This window comes from Lissotriton vulgaris, chromosome 6, assembly GCF_964263255.1.
Source record: "Lissotriton vulgaris chromosome 6, aLisVul1.2, whole genome shotgun sequence".
Classification (NCBI taxonomy): Eukaryota; Metazoa; Chordata; class Amphibia; order Caudata; family Salamandridae; genus Lissotriton; species Lissotriton vulgaris.
In genome coordinates, this window is record NC_141694.1 from 1,773,629,650 (window position 1) to 1,773,656,935 (window position 27,286).

The 27,286-nt window shown below is 43.1% G+C and overlaps 1 protein-coding gene across 3 annotated transcripts in view; it reads left to right on the forward strand.

Moving 5' to 3' along the window:
* EFR3B (EFR3 homolog B) overlaps positions 1–27,286 on the forward strand; it is a 1,036,998-nt gene that overhangs the window by 994,952 nt on the left and 14,760 nt on the right. For all 3 annotated transcript variants that reach the window (XM_086928032.1, XM_086928030.1, XM_086928031.1), the window contains exons 21-22: positions 3,109–3,215; positions 5,393–5,442. In XM_086928032.1, the coding sequence (XP_086784158.1) occupies positions 3,109–3,215; positions 5,393–5,442 (157 nt within the window). The remainder of the gene's footprint in view (positions 1–3,108; positions 3,216–5,392; positions 5,443–27,286) is intronic.

The window sequence follows — 27,286 nt, forward strand, 5'->3', positions numbered from 1 at the left end:
CCTACGGAAGGGCCAAGGTACCCCCTTGGGCAGGGTGCAGTGTATGTGAAAGGTGGAGCATGTACTAGTGCAGGTGACATGCTCTGGTAGTGAATTACAGCCATTTTCGTTTTTCACTATTTTAAGGCTATCTTGCCCATAGGCTATCATGGGTAATGCTGGCTACAGTGGCTACCAGCATATCTTTCCATAGGAGGCAAGATAGGACATAAATGTCTGGTATCCCTGAACTCAGATTTTAATAACACATCTTTTAGGAAAGGTTGTTTTTAAATCCTGTGTTTGAGAACCGCACTTTTACAAAGTGGCTATTCTCTTGTCTAACCTTTCTGTGTGCCTTGGCCTGTTTGTGAATTGACTGTCTTAAGTGGTAGGAGGGAATAGCACCCGGGCCTGAATAGGGCTGTGCCTGCCTTCCACAATGCTGGCTCTACCTCCTGATGGGCGGCTGACAACCCTGCCTCTCACTCTGAAAGGAAAGGAGAAGCCAGGAAAACAAAGTGCTCAAGGAACACCCAGAACGGGTTCAGACCGGGCTCAGAGCCCTCCTGCACAAAGGGAAGACTTTTAGAGGTATAAGTATAGGACCCCAGACTACAGAAATTTAGATCATCCTGGAATCAAGAAGGAACCTCTGCCAAGGAGAAAGCTGGAAGACTGAAGAAGGAAGACTGTCCTGCTGTTGCTTTGCTGGACTTACCTGCAGTTGCTTTGCTGCCAAGGAGAGGGGAAGGACTTTGCTTTGTGATGTGTCCCCTTGCTTGAAGGAATCTCCAAGGGCCTGAAGAAGAGCTGTCTCCCTGTTAAGAAGTCCCAGGAACAAAAGAACTTCACCCCCAGCTTCCCTGAACTCCACTGAGGGAATTCTGTCCTTCCTAGAGTGCTTGGGCCAGTTGTGGTGCCTCTGGAAGTTGTACCTGTGTTGGGAAGCTGGAAACCAAGATTTTAAAGACTTTCTGCAAGTTTTCACGGATTGCTCGCCTGCGGAGCGCATCCCCGTCAGTGCGAGGAAATTCCCTCCGCCCCGAAGGTCGAGATCGTCGCAGTGCCGCTGCCAGAGTTATCACATCCTTCGCTTGCGGGACGCAACAGACCGATGCGGGTAGATTACCATTGCTGCGAGTATCGTCGCAGAGCCTTTCGTCACTGGGAGAGATCGTCGCACCGCTTGCTTGCGGACCGCATCACGTCGCTGCTATCATCGTCGCAGAGCCATCACATCGAGGAGCCGCGAGAGGAGAAGATAGATGCTTAGCTGCGCATCGTCACCGCACCGGAGATCGTCGCCGCCCCAAAGATCGTCACATCGTACCTTTTGCGAGCCGCTTCCACCGAAACCTGTGCACCAGAATCCACGCAAGGATTCACATCCCTCCCCTTACAGACCGGAGTCACCGCAACACGCCCGCTGCTTCCAGCGGGGTTGTCGCATCGCCTCCCCAGGGTCTCAGGAGTGACGCATCGCTTGCTTTTAAACGCTACAGCTTTCACTTGGAACTTGTGACGCATCTAAAGATACTGTTGGCTAAAACGTGACGCAACTGTGGATTATTTTAACGCACCCTTAAGAACACTTTTGGAACCCTATTCTTGACTGTGTTTGTTGGATTTTTGTCGTTTTGGTCTTGTGTAGTTTAGATTAAATATCTTTCTTTTTCTAAACTGTTGTGGAGTCAGTTTGGGGTGTTTTCACTGTGTTACTGTGAGTGTTGGTACACATACTTTACACATTGCCTTTGATAAGACTGACTGCTCGTGCCAAGCTACCAAGGGGGTGAGCAGGGTTTATCTAAAGAGTGTATCCTCCTTACCCTGACTAGAAGCAAGGGTCCCTATTTAGACAGTGGTACATACCTCTGCCAGATCTAACAACTGCTCAACCACAGCTGATGACAGATTCTGCTACAAATAGCCTATTTTTTAAATAAAAGAAAGTTAGGATGGAACGAAATGTTCTTAAATGTTGGAATGAGATGGGTAAAGATGTAGTGACCAGAAATTTCACAGTTAAACTTTGGGAAGATCTTAAACTGTTGTTAACTCCTCATCCTAGAGGAGCACTCCCGGGTAGCTGTCCTCAACCCCAAAAGAGATAAGACCCAGCATACTCTTTTTGGAGAAAATGAGAACTGTCAAGAGCATCTCCCACCTCTCTACAATGAGCTATGCTCATTCAGAAAAGGAGTATTAGAAGCCCGAGAGGGGGGGGGGGAAGTAATGTACATAGATACAGATACCCATACTTGCATCAGAATGTTGGAGATATCTATGGTAATCTAAACAGTCATAATAAAAAAATAATTACGTTCTTAAAACCTCAATCCTATTTTAGCACACATCCCTACATTACCTATTCGATTTAGTTTAGTTGTTACATATTTGTTCTCACCCCCATGATTGTTGTTCTGCCTCAATGGGTGTGCTTTGATTTTGCTATACAATAAAGCTTAGCTTGTATGTAACATGTATGTATTATGGGAAAAATAACCCTGCCACAGATGAAAGAACATTCAGCCATGGAGCAACACGTTTGAATATTTCTTCCTGTGTGCAGGATCCAGGATCACTTTTTCAATAAATATATTTCGCTTACAAATATATGGTCAAATGTATTTCGATATGCAGAACATGCCAAATGTTGTGCTTATCAAACTCCCTGCTAAACTCTAATATAAACAGCATGGAGTGATAGTTTGTTGTGCTTTCAGTACAAATGGCACTGAGTTTGTATGTGTGTATGATGTTACTAGATACATCTTAAAAAACAGTGGCCTGTAATTTCCTAAGTGAAGAAGTAGGCAAACATTAATTCACTAAACAAGATGATACTATCCATCCTTATACTGAATGCATTTTCGTTCTTCTTTTAACATAGTTTATCTATTCAACTGAGTGGGGTGTGATAATTACATACCGTACCAAACATGTTAAATAAATAAAGGGCAGGGGATACAAAACTGTTACAATTCAGGGGTCTCTTTCAGAGATGTCTCAGAAGTAAAATGCAGCAGTGCCTGTGCTCTTTATTTTCTGTCTTGTGTATTTATTTCATACCTGCTGTTCTTTTTCTGATTTGCTATACTTACGTTTCCCTTCTCTTTATTTTAGTTGACAGCGTTGCAGTGGAAGAACAAGAAAGGGAAAGGAGACGTCAAGTGGTTGAAAAATTCCAGAAAGCTCCCTTTGAAGAGATAGCTGCCCACTGTGGTGCCCGGGTAGGAAGAAGTTCATAGACTTGTCTACTGAAATATGTTTTACTTTCTTAAAAGGCATAACTACTTAAGTGTAGCAGAGCCAAGCAGCTCAAGTAATAGGTAGTCCTTTTCTGGTGTCTAGACACAGATCCGTTCACAGGGCCTTTTTTCCCCACTGGCTACAGCTGCTGTGATGGGTCCACCAACAAAGCAGTGTCCGGCAACCTGACATGATTGGTGACTCTGTGGATGTTAAGTTGTTATAGTCCAAAGTGAAGGAATGCTACAAAGGGCACCTTCCAGTGATAGAGGAGGGTGCAGGCTGTGCATTTCGTTTGGTTGCTTCCCATTGGAGCTCGGAGGCAAGGATGAACAAGGACAAATACCCCATGAGGTGCATCATGACATCGGGCTTAGCTGTGTGGAGACAGCAGTGTGCCAATGGTTTATTATTTCCCCATGTTGGAGATATAGCCATGGTCCAAGAAAGGGGAAACAGGTGGGGGTGTGCAAGATGAGGCAGATATTTTCTTTGGCAATTTCACGAAGGAGCACAGGCACTAGACTCAATCCTTTAAAAATCTGAAAAGGTAGAAAACAATATCTGTAGTTGTGGAATCATGTTTGGCTAAAGTAGTCACCCTTGAGGACTTCGGCATGCCAGTCCACCGGATGTATGACGTTACAAAGCATACATTCACAACGCATACCATTACAACAAAACTTTTACAACGCAGGATCCATTACAACACATATCATTACAACACATTACAACGCAGCTGCTATTACAATGCATGCCATAACAACGTAAATATGGTTAAGTATTTGTTGTTGTTGTAATTAATGGGAATGTAATAGTACTGTAAGTGTTGGATAGTGTATGGGTTAACATTATTATTCTAACTCCAGGGGAGTGTAATAGTAGGGTAAGTGTTGGATAGTATAGGGGTTAAAATTACTATTCTAACTCCAGGGGGGCGTAATAGTAGGGTAAGTGTTGGATGGTGTAGGGGTTAAAATTTAATCAAATACTTACCCATACTTAAGTTGTAATGGCATGCGTTGTGATAGCAACTGCATTGTAATGGCATGCGTTGTAATGGATCCTGCGTTGTAAAAAGGTTTGTTGTAATGGTAGTGCGTTGTTTTAGTTGTGTTGTAATGGCTGTTTCCCAGTCCACCAGGTGGAGGTCAGAGTGGATAGAGTGGAATAGGATCTCAAAGAGCAGATGGACTATGGGGTGAGACGTGTGAGCAATGCGGACCCTAGTGATGGCATTGTAACACCTGCAGTGCTCGAGACAGGACAGCGTGCTGGCTTTCTCAGAGATTGACCCAGAAGCTGATGTTCTAGTAGTTGTGGTAAAATTCTATACAAAATACATGCCTTCCCTGCTGTCCATGTTCCCTGTCACTTGCTGCTAGGGTGCCCTGCATTACAGCTCTTTTACGTGCCTCCATTGATTCAACCCAAACGTTCTCCACCTACTGATTTGTGGCTTCCTCCACCCACTTCTCCGTGTCTCCACTACTCCTCGCCATCATTACATTTAAAAAAAAAAATTGGATGGCTCAGCAGATCCCAAGTAGCTGGGCAAATAGTGCTTTGCGCGAAAAAAACATTATTTTATTTACATTTAAAAAAAAGAAATTGGTACCCATATCACTCCATAGGTGCATACCTCCGTGCACATACCTCATCACACGTGCACATCTACAGAATGAGGTATTCGGCAGTAGAGTCCACAAAATTCTGTCTTTTTTTGGGGGGGGGGGGGGGTTGCTGATGCTTCACAGCCTTGGTAAAAACATTCCTAAATGCAATAGGTCAACAAGGCGAGACCTATTTTTGTGCCAATACCTGTTTTATTTCCACTGAATGGGGTGTCACTGTATCTTAACTTCTTGAACTTCTTGCAGCATTATGATTGTGCCCTTCTCCTATCACATGAGTTTTTAAAATATGATGTATTTCTGTTTTGAAGATGTTTAGAAGAACAGCATCTACCCTATGAAAAGTCTTTTGAAGTAAAATCTACTGTTTGCCTTTTGATCTGAAAAAAATATAGCATTTAGGTTTCTGTGAAAGCTACTAGACGTTTAAAATGCTAATAAGCAACCTTAATGCATTAACCTTTTGTTTTTGTTTTAGTGCAGGTGAATAGTGTTAACTGCATTCATTTGTCTTTTATTTTCAGGCGACATTGCTTCAAAGCAAACTCAATCAAATATTTGACATAACGATTCGGTAAGTTCTATCAGTGTGTTGAGTAGCCTAGACTAGAAAGTATAGAACATTATCAGTAGAATGCAGACCCATTGTATGCTTTATTATTGACACTTTAATCACTGATATAAACGTGTTCTTGCCTACAGCGGTTGTCATTTTCACAATATCCTTCATTTGTAAGCCTACTTGTTTTACTGTAACATTTCTTTTTTTCTTGAACATATTTTAAATATATCGCACATGCACATAAATCAAACATGTAATACCATTGAGATACCTAAGTTACAAAATATTCAACATGTACTAAAATAATTTCAGATTATCCTACATTAATGCTTAAATTTAACAAATGCCATGCTCATTTATGCTCATTTGTTCCTTCTCATAGTACATTATTATTCAGTGAAAGGACGTTTGAAGACCCAGCCCTTCTCTAAGATATTTATGTCCTGATTTATATTTTGGCAGAGAGGGTACTCCGTTGTAATGATGACAGAGTTCCCACCCTGCCAATGTAGTAGTCTGCCCGCCAAATGTAATGGCAGGCAGACCTTAAGTTTGGCCACAGTAAAGACTACTCTGTCTCTGCCATGGATAGGACCATCGAAGAAATGGCTATATATTCTCCCACCCAATTTAGATGGGCAGACTAATGGTCCCCTCACCATTGGAGAAGTCTCCCGTAGCAAGGGGAGCATAACTGGTTTCTTTTTTTAAAGAAAATACTGTTTTGAGATTTTATTTTTGAAAAGAAAAATGATTACTGTTTGCTACAAGGAGTGTCCTTCTAAGGCAGTTCTGCAGCAAACAGTAAAATGCATTAACAGGAACTGCTGTGATGGAAATTCCTGATAATGCCTTTATAAATGACTATCTGCTTGGCTGTCATTTATAAATTAGGTGGGCGGCAGCCTCTCCACCATGGGGACGGAGTAATTTACTCCACCCATGGAGGAATGGCAGGCCACCCGCCTAAATATAAATCAAGCCCTTAGTTTTATCTCTAAAGGTTTGTTTCTTTTCACTTGTCATAGATGCACCCATAACATATGCCCAGGATGGAGATCACACACTCAGCAACTTAACATTGTTCCCAATGGGATCCAACTTAGTTTAACACTCTACAAAATGTAATCTGAATACCAGTAGATTTCTTTTGTGTTCATAGCTAACCTTTTGCTATTAAGAATGTAATTACGTGTTCTGTTGTGGTCCCCATTGTTACTTTCTATGTGAACGTTTTCAAACCATCTCATTTTGCTTTTAAGAGTCATTTGAAGAAGACTAGCCTCTGTTATTTTTTTATGAAGGCACCAGAAAGCAAAGTATTCTGTGCATATCTGTGAATAGAAGGCACATCTGGATTCCACCGACAAACATAATAAAAAAGATTGAAACCTCCAACTAAGCATATTTCCCTATCTCTATACTGAGTTTCAACAGTGTATACCATTACATGCCTATTATTGAATTTGCAATTGAAAAATAAAAGGAAACATAAGAAGTGAAAACTGTAGCTATCTCTCTATGCTGCCAGTGTCGACTTCTTTACGTGGCTTTTGGGTAGTTGTGCAAAGCTTACACATTGCTGTGTCCTGTTTGTTATGCCACAGAGGTTCATAGGCATACATTAGATTTTCCGATTTATTTTTAATCCTTTAATAACTATGCAGTTAAATTACACGTCCCATTCATGTCTTTGAAAGTACCTTCCCCAATCTTTACTATCATAGCACATTCTATACCAAGTTAATGTGGAATAGCACACTTTCTATATCACTGTATCTGGTGTAGCCTTAACAAGATCATGGCGGCCTGGCATCTGGTGGGTCTTAGAGCAACTGAAACATTTTTGCCCATTCAACTAGGTCTTCATTATGTTTTTAATCTTTTCTTACTCTTTTTATTTGAACCTCTTCTGCTGTTAGCCATTCTACTATGTCTTTGAACCAGCTGATGATTTTTGATGGTCTTTCTTTTGAGCCAGTGTATGGTTAATCTGGTGTTAGCCAGTACCATTCCTGGAGTCACAAATTCCTTTGCTTTTTCCTTTTTCTTTTTATGGCTTAGACCCAGTAGACATTGCTTGATTGTTGTGTCTGGAAGTCCTCCTGTACTATGTTTTAGACTGGCCGTTACTTTGGTCCAGAACTGTACCCTGTGGTATTGCCAGGTTGGAAAGTTGATTCTCCAGTATTGGGGTGTCTTTCATAGATTCACATGCCTGAATCATTCCCCGTCGTCGGAGTGGGAGTCCCACGGTACATAAAAAAGCAATAAAATGCCATAATAATATAGAAAACCTTGGTAATAACCAACCAGGAAGTAAAGTAGCCCAAGCTACAGGAGATAAAACTTCCACACTCATGACTATCCTAGTCACTTTGTACAGCCCAAACTGCAGCCAATCAGGCATCAGTACCCACCAGAAGGTTCCTCCTCAGAGGCTCGGACTCTCAGATTTTCTACCGCACGTCGTGTGAAGGGAGTCTCCCTGAGCTCTGCTCAGTACTTCTCTATTTCCTTCTGGAATTTAGCTTTGAGGTTGTCTACTTCCAAGAAATCTTTCTTCAGGCCTTGTAACTCTTGTGGTAAGCTCCGGCTTTTTAAGGAAGATCCCCACAAGAAGTGCATTTATTGCCTAAACCCTGACCATCAGGTGAAGGACTGCAAGATTTGTAGGACCTTCCCTCAGAAGACTCTCAGGGACAGAGAAGGTCGCCTGCTTTGGTGGCTACAAAAGCTGAAAGATCAAGACTATTCTGTTTCTGAGGTAGGCAGTATTGCCTCTGGATCTACAACACCATCTAGAAAGAGAGCTGCTGAGGAGGTGTTATCTTCTCCTGGGGCTAAGATTGTAAAGTGGCAACAATCTTCTAAGGGGTCTGAGAGGCCTTCTACTTCTAAGGTTACTCCCCCTGCTAAGGCCAAACTTGGGCCATCTACGTCCCCGAGAAGAACAACCAAAAATTTACCTCAAAAGACGACTTCTGAGAAGAATTTACCTCAGAAACAGCCTCCGTCGTCGACGATGCCATCGTCGACGATGATCCCCGTCGACTCTACGTCTACGGTAACTTTTACTTCACCTAATCCTGAAATGTTAATGTCGACAGCCTCTTTCCCGTCGACGATGTTCTATGTTGCTGTTAGACCTATCTCGTCGACGAAGGAATCTTCATCTGCCATAGTCAGCGCCTCGTCGACGGCCAAGCTGTAGAAGATCCCGTCAACGATAGCTTCGTCGACGCCACCGTCAACGGCTGCTCCATCACCGTCGTCGACGAGCTCGTCGGCGAATCCGACACCGTCGTCGATGAAGACACCGTCGTCGACGAAGACACCGTCATCGACGAAATCTTTCTCATCGGAGAATATAAATCAGTCGCCGACTTCTTCATCATCTGGAGCCAAACCACTGTCAACGAGCCCGTCGATGGGGCCTCCGTCGACGCCGCAACTGTCCACTTATATCACCATGCAGGTTTGGTCACCGTCTACGGCTTTTGCATCCACGCCAAAGCCATCTTTGCTCCAGAGACGCGGGTCTGGCCTAGAATCTTTGTCTCCTCTACGCCTATCACCTCAAAAGGTACCACTTCAAGTCCCTGACAAGTTACTGGACTCTGGTGACAGTGAGGAGGAATCTGATATGGATGAAAGGTTTGGTTTGGCTACAAGTCCTTCTGAATTGAACATCAAATACCAGGAGGACGACCAAGACGACAATCATTCGCCTGAGCTTGTGACATCTCCTGTCACAACTGTTCCCTCAGCTCAAATGCCACTGGCATTGCTAACAAATCTTCAGCATATGCTCAACGATTATTACAGGAGTTTTCCACCGTCGGAGTCAGCGGATTCTGTGCCTCCTAGACCTGTAGTGCAAACGCCAATATCAGATTTTAGACCTCCGAAGTCTCCCCCACCTGTGTTGATGAAGGTTCCATAATGTCGGAGTGGGATGATTATCATGTTCAGACACCTTCTCCTTCACTTTCGGCTACTGCTGATTCACCTCCGGTTGACGTAGGAGGGTTTCATCTTCTCATGGAGAGAGCTACAAAACGCTTTCATATCGACATGGAAGCTACACAACAAGAATGCTTCCTTTATGATTTCAAGGATCAGCCAAGGAGACAAGTTAAATCGATACCTATTATCGATTTCATTTGGATAGAGGGAATTAGTCATGTCTACTCCTGCATCTATTCCTCCGGTCCTGCCAAGGATAGATCAGAAATATAAGGCTCCTGAGAAGTCTCCAGCTTGCCTTATAGGACATCCAAAGTTAGATTCGGTAATCATACAAGCTGCACAGAAGCGGTCCAGAAACCCTTCCTCTCCAATCGCAGCCCCACCGGATAGAGACGGCAGGCGTCTGGATGCAATTGGTAAGCGTGTATCAACAATGGCAGCAACCACAGTCCGGGCTGCTAACTCATTGGCCATACTGGGCAGATATGACCGGCAAATATGGTCTGACATCTCGCCATGTTTCAGCATGCTTCCAGAGCCCTCCAAGTCTGAGGCTTTAAAAATCCTGCAGGAAGGTGAAAGGATCTCGGCGGAGATGATCGACTCTGCTGTTGATGTTGCCTCAACTGGATTCAGACAATTGGCAGGAGCGGCTGTTTTACGAAGACAAGGCTGGCTAAGAGACACTTCGTTCCGCCAGGAGGTCCGAGCAAAGGTATTGGACATGCCTTACGACATAGAGTTTGTGTTTGGCCCCCATATTGAAGAAGTCCTGCAAACAATCAAGAAGGACATGGAAGCAGCTAGATCCCTAGGCACCTTACAATTTCGAAAGCCGCCCTTTCGAGGTGCGAGAGGACGTGGATCGTCCTCTAATAGAGGAGGTTATAGTCAGCAGTCCTCCTACAGGCAATGGAATCAACGTTACCAAGGCCAGCGTTACCAGTCCTACGGTCAGGGCAACTCCAATTATTCCCAAAACAAAAGGAAGCCTGCCTATCATGGGAAGGATAAAAGACAATCAGTGTCATCTCCTGCCACCGCTACTGCCGCAGCCTTGAGGAAAAATCTCAAATTTCTTCTCAAAATGGTCCTCATTAACATCGGACAAGTGGGTCCTGGACATTGTGGCCAAGGGCCATGCCCTCGAATTCGAAAAATTCCCTCCAAACGTTCCCCCAAAGGGCCCACCTCCAGCTCATCTCAAGAAGTTGTTTTCCCAGATCAATTTGATGTTAATGAAAGGAGCAATAGAAAAGGTTCCTCAAGCTCAAAGAGGAGCAGGTTTATACTCCAAATTCTTTTTCATAAAGAAGAAGAATGGAGAATGGCGTCCAATTCTGGATCTTCGTGCTCTAAACAAGTACCTGAAAAAGTTGACGTTCCAGATGCTGTCACTTCAGTCACTTCAAGAAATGCTGCATCTTCTTTCAGAGGGAGAATACATGGCCACTTTAGGTCTCCAAGATGCATATTTCCACATCCCCATTTTGCCTTGGCACAGGAAATTCATGCGATTCAGAGTGGCTGGCAGGGATTATCAGTTCAAGGTCATTCCCTTTGGACTAGGACTACGCTCGGCACCCAGGGTGTTCACGAGGGTTCTGCCTCCAGTAGCAGCACACCTCCGGCTGGAGGGAATACAAATATTTCCATACTTAGACGACTGCATTATCAAGGTGAATTTTTACGCAAACAACCATATCCAGCGGTGTCTCTGCCTCTTCCAATCACTCGGTCTCTCCGTCAATTACAAGTCACAACTGGAGCCATCCCAAAGATAAGCTTTCTTGGGAGCAACCCTGGACAGGCAATTAGTCCAAGCTATCGTGTCAGACGAGAGACAAGACAAGATACAGGACATGGCTCGAAGTTTACTTTAAAAAAAAGTCAGTTTCAGCCCTACAATTCAAATCTTTTCCAGGGATGGTCTCTTCTTGCATTCCTTTGTTACCGAATTGCGGTCTCAGGATGAGACCTCTTCAAGAAGACCTCAGCCTGCAATGGCTGCAGATCTCCGGCTCATTCGAGGACCTCATTCGGATCACCCCTTGTATCCGAGAAAATCTTCTCTGGTGGATTCAGAGAAAGAATTTGCAACAGGGTTGCACGTTCCTCCAAGACGCACCAAACTTTACAATCACCACGGACGCATCCCTCGAAGGTTGGGGAGCTAATCTTCAGGGGCTAACAATCAGCGGTAAATGGAGTCCTCAACAGAAACTCTTGCACATCAATTTGTTGGAGCTGAGAGCGATCTTCCTAGCCCTCAAGTCCTTTCACGCAATCGTTCAAGGAGCCACAGTATTGGTGCGTACAGACAATACTACAAGCATGCACTATTTGAACGAACAGGGAGGAACAAGATTGACTCTTTTGTCTCAAGAAGCCCAAGAAATATGGGCATGGGCAATACGACACAAAATCAATCTACTGGTGGTCCATGTACCGGGAACAGCAAACGTTCTTGCGGACACTCTCAGCAGAACAAAGGTGACCACCCACGAAAAGGAACTTCACCAACCCACAGTGGATCGGGTCTTTGAGCAGTGGGGTCATCCAGATCTAGACCTTTTTGCAACCAAGGAGAACAGCAAATGCCGGTTCTTTCCAAGCTGGCATCCCCACAAAGACTCTCAGGGGAATGCGTTTTTGATCAACTGGTATCAAATATATGCTTACGCCTTTCCTACGATACCGTTGGTTCCCAGGGTTCTTCGGAAGATGAAAGAACCGTGTCGCCTAATCCTGATTGCCCCCAGATGGCCTCGCCAATACTGGTTCACCGAGCTCCTTCTCCTATCAGATTGCGAACCAATACAGTTTCGACCGATTCCGGACCTCCTCTCCATCCAGGATGGTCACATTTACCACCCGGATCCAACATCGCTGAAATTAGCAGCTTGGCGCCTGAGTACCTTCAATTCCCCCACCTGAATTTGCCTCCAGATTGCAAGGAGGTGCTAGCCAAAGATATAGCACCTGCTACAATTAAAACATACAGACTTAAATGGAAGAGATTCTGTGTCTGGTGTTACTCAGCTGGAATTCATCCTTTTCTAGCCAAGCCAGAGCAGATATTACCTTTTTTCCTACATCTGACAAGGTTGGGATTATCACACGCGACTCTAAAGGTGTTCATAGCAGCCATTTCAAGGTACCGCCAGGATGGGTCCACTTCACTCTATTCTTCCAGAATAATTCAACAGTTCTTCAAGGGACTTTTCAGAATGTTCCCTCCTGTTCGTCGTCCACCGTCATCGTGGCATCTAATTGTAGTGTTAGCGCAACTCATGCGCCATCCTTTTGAACCAATTCACAGAGTGGATTTGAAATTTCTAACATGGAAGGTGTCACTTTTATTGGCTTTAACTTCACCTAGAAGAGTCAGTGCTGTCCAAGCTTTCATGGTTCAGCCACCTTTTCTGCAGTTCACGTCCGATTCAGTAGTGCTCCGCACAAATCAAAATTCATGCCTAAGGTGCCTTTGGACTTTCACCTGAATGAGCCAGTCGTCTTAAAAACATTCTTTCCTAACCCGCAATCCCCTGCAGAAAGGGCATTGCATACACTGGACATCAAGAGGTGTTTGAAGTTTTACTTACAAAGGACTTCTGCAATGATCAGATCGGATCAATTGTTCGTTGGCTATGGAACAATTCTTCAAGGTCATGCAGTGTCAAAACAAACAATAGCAAGATGGATCTCTGCAACTATTGACTTTTGTCATGCACAAGCAGGAAGACCTTTGCAGACAACACCAAGGGCTCATTCATCGAGAGCCATGTCTTCCCCGACTGCTCTTTTTGCTGGAGTACCTCTTCAGCACATCTGCAGAGCGGCAACCTGGGCTAGCAGGCATACTTTCACCAAACAATATTGTTTGGACACAGCTAGCGAGACTGATGCTTCAGTGGGTCAAGCAGTTCTGCGTAATCTTTTCAGATAAGGTGAGCCTCTTTTTCCCTCCTCCTCTTACTGCTTTTCAGACACTTTTTCATGCTTATTATTATGTACATGCTCATGTTACTGCATTCTTTCATGTTTTTAGGAATGTGATATATTTCTATTATATGGTCATGTGATTTATATATATATATATTTATATATATATATATATATATATATATATATATACTTATGCTACAATTAGCGTCTTCCAAGCACGGATAAGTACTGCTATCTACTCTGCTTCAGGCATGTGAATCTATGAAAGACACCCCAATTCTGGAGAAGAACAATAGTTACTTACCTATAATCTGTGGTTCTCCAGTATTGGTGTCTTTCATAAATTCACATGCAACCCACCCCCCTCCCCGCAGAGGAACATAGGCTTCTTTGCTTACCATCACTCCTTTGCGAGAAAATCTGAGAGCCTGAGCCTCTGAGGAGAACCTTCTGGTGGTTGCTGATACCTGATTGGCTTCAGTTTGGGCTGTACAAAATGACTAGGGTGAGTGTGGAAGTTTTTTCTCCTATAGCTTGTGCTACTCTACTTCCTGGTTGGTTATTACCAAGGTTTTCTATATTATTATGGCATTTTATTGCTTTTTTATGTACCGTTGGACTCCCACTCCGACGACGGGGAATGATTCAGGCTTGTGAATCTATGAAAAGACACCAATACAGGAGAACCACTGATTACAGGTAAGTAACTATTGTTCATACTTGCCCTGGGCAAATTCTGCATAGTTTAAGCAGCATCACATAGGGTCATATGAAGATAGTTGTATAGTACCAATTTAAATGGGTATTGCTGGACATTCTCTTGACCCACTTATGGGCTTTACCAAGCTCTCAATCAGTGCTAGCCTGCCATTTCCTTTGACTGTCACAACTGCTTTCACCTTATTCAACGTGATTGTTCTATATATACTAACTATACGTTTTTACTTTGTGCTTACGCCAACAGTATCACCATTGTTTGTGAAAACCAAGCTTCATTGCAATTTTAAAATGTATATTTCTATTCTAGATAAATAAAACAAGTTGTACTAAAAATGAAAGAATTATGTAATCATATATGTTCGTCAAATAATTACCTTGATGAATTTAACAATTTAAATATATTTTTATTATTCAACTGTATTGGTAATTTACTCCACAAAAGTGCATTTTCATTATTCTCACTCCAAATCCTTGAAAATAATTTTATATTTTAATTGCCCAAAGAAAAGCACAAAGGGTTTAACTAAAAACTGTTCAGTTTTTACCATTTCAATCCATTTCACTGTATTTCATTATTGTATGGGTTAACCCACAGTTGAGGTCAATCTTGCTGGTTTATATTTAACCAGCAGAGGTGAGTATGGCTAGAGAGATTCATATATGCTTTAACTTAGTTTCTACCTCACCCAGGGCAAGAAGAATTTAAAGTCAAGGCTATGATCTATTTTTGATATCTCCACTATTAATGGTGTGAGCCAAAATCAGGGCTTTTTCTTAGTAATGTACTGTGGAGGACAAAGATCAACATGGGACATACTAGTGTCAGTTCTTGTTTTTCTGCACCACCGTAGGTCTAGCGGTGCCCCACTGATGAAATCTAACAGCATTTGACCTCAGCAATGTCAAATGATTCCTCCAAAAGTCTCGGAGTTTAAACTCTGTTTCAGATGCTGCAAGATGATGCCCTTGCCGGACCCATATGGTATCTACATGTGAAATATTTCTATGGATTTTTAATTATTCATCTTAACGGTTGTAGAGTTTGGTGTTGGAACATGACACTGGCTTTGAGACCTGTGCCTTAATGCACCCCAAAACCTCCAGGGACAGGGTGGCCAAACTATCACTGGCCAATGCTCACCGGCATATGCCAAAGCAATCTCCTTTAGGTATGTTTACTGGGAAGCAACTGTATGTCAAAAGATCTTCCCAGAAAAAACACCAAAAGTGCTATAGCATGGAGAAGTCCCATTCTTCCTTAAAGAAATGGTCCCACTATCAAGTCTTGACAATATTCCCTAATGTTTGATTCTTACTCATAGTTGGACAATATTTTCAGTGAGAAAGCCAACTCCTCTTTGGAAAACATCAAGAGCAGTAAAGCCACATCTCTCTTGCTTGGCATAGCATCCGAAGAAAAAACGATCCATCAGCAGTATTGAAAATTTACATAGCGATGCAGTCTCTGCTGAGGCAAACTTTTCAGCCAATTTAGACTCCCGAATAAATGTCGCCTATCAGCAGAAGCAGATCGGGTCTTCACCATCCCCTGCTTGCTCTGCTAATTAGACCTATTTGACTCTCCCCTTACATCGCTATATTTCGGGGTAGAGAGTATCCAATTTTTCTACCAATTGGTAGAATGTCATGATAGAATGTTGGGTCATTTTGTTAATCCACAAGCTATGTCCTATCCTCCCTGCCCCTCCCTTCAGACCATTCTCTTTCTACTAGGAAGTGCTGTCCAGCACAAGCTTCAATTTTGGAAACTGATCTCAATGTCCTGCTAAACAAATACACCATATATATGGAGCCTTTGGAAGAAAGGGTACATAATTCTTCTCTCTTTACCTCTTGATGCCAAAGACAAACAAACGTGTGAGACCCATTCCCGAGTTCCATCTTCTGAACTTGTTAATCCAGCAGGACAATATGAAGATCCTAACCCTGAGCCAACTCTTACTGGCCCCAAATGCAGGACATTGGTTGGTGTACTGGATCTCCAGTATGCTCCCCACTCTAACAGAGGTTGACTGTGATGGTCTGGGGTCCTTGTATTTGCATACTTGGATGACTGGCTGTTGAAAGTGGAGTCTCCTAAGCTACTTGAGGAACACAATCAATGCATACTGATTTACACATACAACTTACGCTTGACTATTAAGGTCAAAAAGTAACCTCACTTTAACACAAATGTTAATCCTCAAGATCTGGTAATAAAGACGACCCTTATGAAGGTTTTTTTGGATAGTGGCTATTGGGGAAATTAGTTTGAGATTTCTGATTCAGACACAACTCTTGGTTCTGCAGGTATTACGTCTGTTTGGCCTGATGACTTCATATGAATCCTGTTGTTATCACTCCACAGATGGTGGATGGGGGCCTTTTTAATGGTGTCTGCAACTGCTGTGGCCTGAGCATTAAAGCAGACTGTCAGTTCAAGTCTGGATCCTCCAACTGATTCACTGGAGCTGAAACGAAATGATCATATGAACCCCAATAATTTGATCTCCCTGATTTGTTTTACCCAGTTAGCCTGGCTCCAATTTCTCTAATAGATTTGGAGGTTAGAGGCTACACTCCCCAAGAGAAATCAGTCATTTAGCAGAGTAAAACTAAATATATAAGGGTAACACTAATAACTGAGTTCTAGATCAAAAATAGACCATTATCAATCAATCAATCAATCAATCAATTATATAATTTGTAAAGCGCACTACATACCCGCAAGGGTTTCAAGGCGCTGAGGGGGTAGGGAGGAAGGGGGTGCTGTTGCTACTGGTCGAACAGCCAGGTCTTGAGTTGTCTCCTGAAGATTTGAAGGTCTTCGGTTTGTCGTAGGATGAGGGGGAGGGTGTTCCAGGTCTTGGCGGCGTGGTGGGAGAAGGATTTGCCTCCGGCTGTGGTTCTGCGGATGTGTGGGATGGTAGCCAGGGAGAGGTCTGCAAAATGAACCCAGCAATAAGCCCACAACAGGCAGAATGTGCCCTTTGGAAAATAGAATGAGCACACAATTACTGGGACCCACGAGGTTTCATTCACAAATCAAGTTCTTATTAATAGATTCTGCAAACTCAGCATGGTATGACCATGGTTAGAGTGGCATTTGATAAAATCAGCAACAGCAACGTAACGGTTATAAAATACATATTTATTTCGTTCTAACCCATTTCTTAAGGTTAAAGAAGTATTCCACGTACTTTCACAGCAACTGCTCACCAGAGATGTTTAGCACAAATTGAAAACATTTTTAGGCAAAGGTTTATAAAACTAACATGTATTCAAAAGAACTTCCAGTGGAAGTCTCGAATATGATACTTTGGGTACACAATGGAAGTTCCATTCACAATGCACACTTCCTAATACCATAGCCCATTCTAAACCTATAACATCACTCACTCGATGTTCCGTAAAAAGATGAAGAGAGATAGTTTGCAGCAATACACTGAACAGGAGGGGAGATGAGCAGGAGCAAGGTGAACAAAACATTTAAAACTGCATCCATATTAAATATTAACAAATGGCACAACTATTTCTTAGGGTTAATTACACTTCTAAACAACTCAGTAAATTTGTTAAAACTGTAAACTAATTAATTTGTCTGTTACAACGATTTACATTGTTAAAACTCTAAGAATTGAAAAAAATGTGTACTCTACATTGCCCATTTTCCACAGTTGTAAATTTTAGAAACATGTTTCTACACTGGTGGATGGACACTTCTAACTTCTTGGTGGTTTGTCCTTTCAGCCTTTCAAAGACGCACGCTACCTTGGTTACGGATGCCTCTTCACTGTGCTGGGGTGAATCACAGCGCAAGACCTTTGGTCCATAACCGAGCACAACTACGCTTCAGTGTGCTGAAGCAACTAGTGGTCCTCCTTGCCATGAAGGCATTTCTCACCTCCACCTCAGACAGGACAATTCAGATTCTATTGGACAAAACTACCCTCATCCATTGTATAAAAAAATGGGGCGGTTGTGGACTCTGTGTTGTGAGTTGATTCACTAGTCGCAGTTCAACAGCAACAGGGAGTTTTCCCGGTTGCAGCTCATCTTGCAGGTTCCTTTAGCTTGACATGAGAGCAGATGCTCTCAGCCACCTTCCATTAGAATGCTACGAGTTGCCAACGCATCCTCATGTCTAATGTAGGTGATTTTATCCAACGGGGTGTCCATATGTGAATTTGTTTCCCATGGTCTGGTGAGAGGATGTGACGTAACAGCCTGTGCTGCCAACTTGGGTGAACCAGGTTTGAGTGTCTGCGTCGGCTCAACATCCTGTGATTCTGGGCAAATCACGTAATCTCGCCGTGCCTACAATTCTGCACCTTGACCTTTCACTGGTGATTTGCCTCGCCTTACAAATCCTAAATGTATTCATATATTTAACACAAACTCTTCTCCCTGAATGGTTACCCTAGGGATACTTTCAGATTCAGTTGGTCTTAGGGCCTACTGTACATTTTTCCACCAATTTCACTTCTTCAAAAATTCTGTGGAAGGTGTAGAAAAATTGAGTGCAGCCAATCCTGATTGTCCTAGATTAAGAACGGAGTATCAGGTACGCCAGTTTGTTGGCACGCAGCCACCTTTACATATAGCCCCTTGAAATCATTCCCACTGATATTATCAAAATTCATAAATAATGCCAATGATACACAACTTCATTTGAAAGTGTCTTCCGCCCTAGAAATACAGCATCTCAAATACTGCGTGCATCTCATCCAGACTTGCATATTCAGCACCTACCTCAAGCATGACCCCTACCAAAACATAGTGCTTGCTATTCGCCAAGAGCAATCAAACAATAACTTTGAAAACCCTGGTTCATTGAAATTGGTGGAGGTGCTGTTACAGCAGAATAATCAGTTCCTCTACCCTATACCTCAAGCACTGCATCTGCATATGAGGAGATGGAGTGGGGCCAATTTTGATCCTGATGAATTTGCAGACGTCATCTTGGTGGTCAGGAAACCCACAAAGAAATCCACCTATGTGGGTCTCTGGAGCAAAGTTTAATGGTGTATGTCGGAAAGCCAAGATCTTTTAAAACCAGACATTTCTATATCCTCACATTTAGGTCCGCAAAGTCCAGCAACGGCTATTTGGCATAAGTGTCCACCTTCATATGTATCCTGACCAGTCATCCTTGTTTAAATTGGCACATGTGGCACGTTTTCTAAAAGGGTCTTTTACTTGTTTCATACCTTTCCATTTATTGTTCTTCAGTGGGATTTTAATCTAGAGTTTTGTTTCTTAGAGGTATCACAATCACAGCCAGTGCATAGTTGTCTAATTTGACTATTCCCAAGGTAATATTTTCAGCCCGCAGCAGTGGAAAACGTGAAGTCCTCTCCCTTTGTCACAGTTTTCCTCCTGGAAAATTTGTTCATCTGCACTTTCCCATTCTTCTTACCAGTGGGGACATCTGTTTTCAATATTTATTTATTTATGGATTTTGTAAAGCGCACGGCTACCCCCAATGGGGGTGTCCCGGCGCTAAAAACTGATTGGCAGAAAAGAGAGGAAATAGACTACACAGATACAAAAAGCCAGGTCTTCAGGCGTCTGCGGAAAATCATTTCAGATGGGGCAAATCTAAGATCAATAGGTAGACTGTTCCAGTATTTGGCTGCAAGGACGGCAAAAGCTCTGCCACCCATTCTAGTGCGACGGAATCTAGGCACACGCATGAGGCGCAAATTGTTGGAGCGGAGGTCCCTGACCGAGTAGGACAACCTCGGTCTTTTTCTTAAATAGTCTGGGCCAGTTCCATTCAACGCTCGAAAGGCGAGCATGAGCGTTTTGAACTTAATTCGGTTAACTATAGGCAACCAATGAAGCTCTTTGCGAAACGCTGAGATCGAATGTCTGTAGGGAATGTTACCAATCAATCTTGCGGCCGCGTTCTGCACCACCTGGAGACGTTCAATTTGGTACAGAGGGGCCCCTACATATAGACTGTTCGCGTAATCCAGGTGGGAAGTAATTAAGGCCTGGGTGACAGTTCTGCGTGCCTCCATAGGTAAAAAAGGAAAAATCTTCCTCATCATTTTTAATTTACCAAAGCAAATCGACGTGACCTTATTGATTTGGGGGCTGCAAGATAGCGTATCATCGAATATGAACCCCAGGTTGCGGGCAGAGTGAACCGGGGTCGGAGGAGGGTTGAATATTGGCCAATGTGTTGTGCTTCAATGGGGATTTCTGTTTTCCATATGAGCCAGTCTGTTGTGCTTCAGTATTTTTTGAGTGCTTAATTTGAACCAGTGGTTTCTGGTGCCCGGCACCAGCACTTCTCCAGTATTGGGGTATCTTTCATAGATTCACATGCTTGAATCATTCCCCTTCGTTGAAGTGGGAGTCCCACGATACATAAACGGCAGTAAGTAATGACTTTAACATTAAAGTTAATAGAGAAAAAACATTCACTTTAATATCTCGTCCTAGTCATTCGAAATGGTCCAAACTCCCGCCAATCAGGGGACACCCTCTAGAATCCTCTCCACAGAAGCTCCGGGCTCTTCATTCCGATGATCCCCACGAGAAATGTATCTGCTGCCTTCACCCTGATCATCAGGTGAGAGACTGTAAAATGTGTAGAACTTTGAGATAGAGAAGGATGTCTTCTTCTGTGGCTACAGAAGTTGAAACCTAAGGACAATCTTCTGTCTAACTAATGCTAATAAAAGGAGGGCAAGTGAGGTGGAGTTGGTGTCCCCTAAGGCTATTAAGGTGCTGAGGAAACACCATCACACTTTAAGATCTTATGAACAGCCTTCTTCTAAAAAGGAGTCCGCTTCTCACAAGGGTCAATCTGTGCCCTTTACTCCTTCTACAGCGTCCAAAATAAAATCAACATCCAGGTCTCTACCGGAGACGGTTCCGTCACCTCAAAAAGACGCTCCGTCGGCTAAGCAGTCGTCGACACCCTTTTCGACTAAAGCTTCCATCGCCACAACTACGATGACGACGTCTACCTTCTCTTCACCTCAGTACAAACTCATCATGTCATGGTTCTCTGCTCTGTCGACTATATTCTCTGTAAGGGTGAGACCATCTACGTCCTCGGTAGCATTGTCTTTAACGTTGACGGGGAAAAGGGGACTTTCATTAAAGTAATCGTCAACACATCTCTCATCACCGCTGTGGCTGTGGCTGTCGGCGACTCTGATCAAACTAAACCTCACGTTGACAATAGCTTCGTCGACGGGGCCGAACATTACGGACACTAACCCCCGTCGAGAATCTTCATCGACTGCAAAACTGTTGATGGAAGAACTGTCGACAAAAACTTTGTTGTCGGCTTCCTGGTCAATGGTTTATTTGACATCGTCGCCATTGCCTACCCCGTTGATGATTTTGCCCGCACATCACGAAAATACTTCAGATTCTGCATCAATGAAAACTACCCAGGACACTGTTTTGCAAGCTACAGTTCCTCAGTCTAAAAGAAGAGCATCTCAAGAAGTGATTTTACCTACTCACACTACTCCTAGTAAGGTATCTCCCTGTCCTCTAGAAGAGATATTTGACTAAGGAGACGAGGAGGAAGATTCAGAGGACGATGGCATGTTTGACGTGGCTCGCAGTCCTTCAGACCTTCGGATAAAGTGCCAGGATGATGAGTATGTTTACTATCCTCAGGATCCCAGCCTAGATAGGCAAACAGAACAAAACATTCAAATGTATGTTTCCCTCGTATCAAATCTGTGTGGAAGATTTCTACCGCAGATTCCCTCCTTCAGAACCGGCTGCTTCAGTTCCTCAAACTCCTATTACGCAGCCTTCCTTGGTGATTAGATCTCCCCCTCCTTTTTCTCCACCACCTGTAGCAACGCAACCACAGGAATAGGCGCATCATACCACTGATGATTAGAGACAGGAGGGCCAACTGGACGAGGTATCACTACCTAACAAAAGGGAGGACTGCCAAATACAAGCACCATCTCCTTCCACCCCACCTCCGGTAAATTCCGCCACCCAAGGATAAAGGTTGCAGCTTCCCATGGTAACCAAACAAGCCGATTGTTTTCTTTACAATTTTAAGGAACAGATTAAAAGACAGATTCGCTCAATCCCCATAGTGGATTTTATATGGAAGGAAGGCCTAAAGGTAATGAGAATACCAGCCTCCATTCCAGCAGACTTTACTAAATAGGAGAAGAAGAATAAGGCGCCAGACAACTGCCTGCCTGCCTTATAAGACAACCTATGCCGGATTTGGTAATTTCACAAGCTGCTCAATGTCTTGCCAGAAATCCTGCTTCTCCCCTGTCTGCTCCTCCTGATAGAGACTGAAGACGTCGTGACTCTATCGGTAAAAAATTCTCCACCATGGAAGCACCGTTAGAGCGGCCAACTCTCTTGCCGTTCTGGGCAGGTACAACCGCCAGATGTGGTTAGACATTTCGCCTTTTATTGAAATGTTGCTTGAGGACTCAAAGTCCGAGGCGAGGAGAATTCTTCAGGAGGTAGAAAGGATCTCTCCTGAGATTATTGACTGTGCTGTTAATGTTTCATCAACAGGTTTCCGTCAATTGGCTGTGGCTGCGGTCCTGAGACGGCAGGGCTGGTTAAGAGCTCCTTCTTTCTGACAAGAAGTTCAGACAAAAATCATTGGTATGCCTTACGATGGCGAATCCTTATTTGGTCACCTCATTGATGAAGCGCTACAAACTATTAAAAAGGATACAGATACTGCAAAGGCTCTAAGCACACTGCAGTTCAAGAAGCAGCCTTTATGTGGAGCCAGAGGACATGGCTCGTCCTCCATTCGGGGAGGTTATAATCAATACAAACAGTACCAACCGTATCAAGGTCAATCTTGATATTCATTATCACAACATCAGCAGTAGTACAAGCAATTCCTACCACTTCCTACAAGCACTATAGAGGCAAGACTGTCTTTAGAGGCAGAGAGAACACCAATAAACAATGACAAACACACAGTACTAGCCACAGTTCCCTCCTAGTCTACCATGATTGGTGGAGGAATTTCCTTTTACCTCCCCGAATGGTCTACAATAACAACAGACAGATTGCTTTTAGATATAGTTTCCAATGGTCGCACTTTGGAATTTCAAAAGATCACTCTAAACTGCCCACCCCGAGGTCCTCCTCCCTCTCATCTAAAGGAACTGTTATATCCGGTAAATACAATGTTGAACAAAGGAGCTGTTGAAGTGGTACCAGGTGTACAACGAGGAACAGTATTTTATTTACGATCGTTCCTCAAAAGAAAGAAATTGGGAGAATGGCGTCCCATCTTGGACCTTCGTTGCCTCAACAAATTCCTGCTTCAATTAGTAAATCAAGAAGTTTACATGACTACCGTCGAACTTCAGGATGCCTATTTCCATATCCCCATTCTCCCCAAGCACAGGAAATGCTTACGCTTCAGAGTGGCTGGCATGGATTATCAATTCCGAGTTCTACCATTTGGCCTTCGTTCAGCGCCTGAGTATTCACCAAGACCTAGCCCCTGTGGCGGCCCACCTACGACAGGCAGGGATTCAAATCTTCCCTTATCTAGACGATTGTCTCATAAAAGCCAAAAGCTTGATAGTAGCAAGCAATCATACTCAGTGATGCCTCTCTCTCTTCCAGTCCTTGGGTCTCTCCATCAACCTTCTAAAGTCTAAGCTGATTCCCACAAAGAGTCAGAACTTTTTTAGGAGCAACCTTGGACACTCACCAGGCGAAGGCCTTCTCCTCACAGGAAAGGCAAGAGAAGATTTGCAAACTGGCAGCTCTACTCCTAATAAACATGTCCACTTCAGCTAGAAGGTACAAATCGCTTCTGGGGATGTTGTCCTCTTGCATTTCCCTCATTCCCAACTGCCGCTTGTGGATGAGGCCCTTGCTAGAAGACCTAGAGAGTCAGAGGCTGCAAATATCAGGGTCCTTCGAGGATATTATAAAGATAACACCTCAGATGAAGGAGGCCTTCAATGGTGGGCTCAGATCTCGAACATAGCCGCAGGGCAGTCGTTCCTAGTAGATTCTCCGAATTACATCATTACAACCGATGCACCCCTCGAGGGGTAGGGAGCACATCTGGAAGGGCTGACAGTCAAGGGCAAATGGAACAGGCAGCAACGGTCCTTACACATTAAATAAAAGCAATATTCCTGGCCCTGAAATCCTTTCTCTCAATAATTTCAGTAGTATCAGTCTTAATTCGGAGAGACAATACAACAAGTATGCACTATACAAACAAACAAGGAAGGACACAATAGACTACGCTATCCCTACAGACCCAGCAGATTTGGGATTGGGCAATTCAGCACCAGATAACAGTAACAGCGGAACATGTTCCAGGAGTAGCCAATTTCCTGGCAGATTCCTTTAGCAGGTCAATCACAGCCAACCACGATTGGGAACTCCACCAATCAACGCTGGATCACATCTTGCTGTTATGGGGCAAACCAAATTTAGACCTGTATGCGACCGTTCTGAACTGCAAATGCCCATTCTTTGCCAGCTGGCACTGCAACTGGGATCGTGCGGGAAAGCATTTTTGATAAATTGGTCAAAGATTTATGCTTAGGCTTTTCCTCTGATTCCTTTAATTCCAAGCTATGGAATATGAGGAAGGAACCTTGCCGAATACTACTCGTAGTACCCAAGTGGCCTCACCAGTTCTGGTTCACAGAGCTTCTCCTTCTATCGGAGTGCAAACCCAGGTTGTTACGTCCAATACCAAACTTGCTAATGACGAATCACGGCCAAATCTGCCATGCGGACCCAATATCGCTACGATTGTCAGCTTGGCTTCTGAACACTATGAGTTCCCCGACCTGACCATCCCTTCTGACTGTCGGGAAGTCCTGGCGAAACGCTAGAGCGCTATCCACTATCAAAACTTACAAGCTTAAGTGGAAGAGATTCTGCCATTGGTGTGCAAGTTCAGAAGTACATCCTATTCCATCTCCGCCAGAACAGTTACTACCTTTCTTCTTGCAGCTGGCTAAATCTGGCCTCTCCCATTCGTCCATTAAGGTTTTCCTCGCCGCAATCTCCAGATTTTCGGCGGCATAATGGGTTACAGTCGGATTGGTCATCAAGAATTATACAATAATTTCTTAAAGGATTGTTTAGAATGTTCCCTCCAAGTAGGCGCCCACCTCCGCCTTGGGATCTCAACATTGTATTGGCACAATTTATGAAGAGCCCATTTGAGCCCGTTCATAGAGCAGACCTCAAATACATGACATGGAAGATGTCTCTTCTGCTGGCTCTTACATCAGCCAGATGAGTAAGCCACGTACCGGTTTTCACTAGTCGTCATCCTTTCCTCCAATTTACGAGGGACTCTGTTATACTTCGTACCAATCCTAACTTCATCCCTTCAGTCCCATCAGATTTTCATTTAAATGAACCAGTCCTATTAAATACTTGTTCCCCAAATCCGCAAACACCAGAGGAAAGATCTTCACATTCCTTGGATCTAAAGAGGTATATAAAATTCTACTTTCAAAAGACCACCAGCATCCGCAAGACTGATCAGCTTTATGTAGCTTGTGGTAAAATCAGAAAGGGATATCCTGTTACTAAGCAAACAATAGCACGTTGGATATCATCAGCGGTACAATTTTGCCATTAGCAGGCAGGTAAACCTTTATCTTTGACAGTCAAAGCCTAATCCACGAGAGATGTCTCCTTCGACGGCTGTCTTTGCCGATATGCCTATACAGCGGATCTGCAGAGCAGCGTCCTGGTCCAGTAGGCACACTCTTACCAGGTATTACTGTCTGGAAGCCACAAGCAATGCGGACAAGCGGTTCTCCGTAATCTTTTTCAATAAGGTGAGCCTCTCTCCTTCCCACCATCCTGTTTGTTATGACTATTGCTTTTATTTCATTGATATTTGAATTACGTTTGTAGTTTCATATATATATATATATGAGCAGGGTACGATTACCCATTTACAGTTTGGAGCGGATATATATATATACACAGAATTATATATATATATATGATATATATATATATTTATATATATATATGATATATATATATATATATAAATATATATATATCATATATATTTATATATATAATTCTGTGTATATATATATATCCGCTCCAAACTGTAAATGGGTAATCGTACCCTGCTGATATATATATATATTTATATATATATATGATATATATATATAAATATATATATATCATATATATATATATATATAATTCTGTGTATATATATATATATCCGCTCCAAACTGTAAATGGGTAATCGTACCCTGCTCCCCAGAAGACAGCACTCCCGGGGGAGAGTTCCAACAGTATATTTATTTCCAGGAACTCTGGGCGCACAACAGACGCGTTTCGGTAGGTCGCCTTTTTCGATGTTTTAGCACGAAACGCCAGCATTGCCATTACTTTTAATTCATTTCTCATGCTAGTAAAGTGCAACAGAAACAGTGAAAGGACTAATCAATAATCATAGAGGTACTAATAATTTCTCTATAAAACAACAATTGCCACTAGAAAATCTGTGCAAGGATGACATGTTAATTTGTAAACCTTCGGACAAAGGAGGCAATATTGTCTTACTTGCCCAAGAGCAATACCATCAGGAGGTTTGTCCACAATTAACTGACACTCTTGACTATGAAAAAAACAATGTGAAGCTTTACAATCAATCAGTGCACTACAGATTACCATCTCATGATATCTTCATGGTACAGGAAGAATATGATTGAAGTGGAAGCACACCTATTCCTGAGATGCTTGAATCCGACGATTCCCACCTTTTATTATGTACCAAAGGTTCACAAGGACATGAGAAATCCTCCCGGAAGGCTCATTGTGGCATCAATGGGCAGTCTGACTGAACATATATATATATATATATATATATATATATATATATATATATATATATATTATTTTCTCTTTCAACAAGTTATACAATTGAAATCGTATCTGAGGGATACTAAAGATTTCCTTATACATATAGAAAAAGTGAAATGGGAAGGATTCTGTCTGATGGTATTGGATATTGCCAGTCTTTATACTTGCATAGCTCATACTGATGGGAGTAAAGTCAACAACAACAATTGATTCAAGGGAGGAGCAAACTCCCAGGTTAATTACCGGGTACAGCAAACAGGCCAGACAGATTAAGTCCATTATAAAACAACGCTGGCCTGTCTTAAAAACAGATTTGGTTCTGGCCCCCAGGCTTCCAGACAATCCTGTG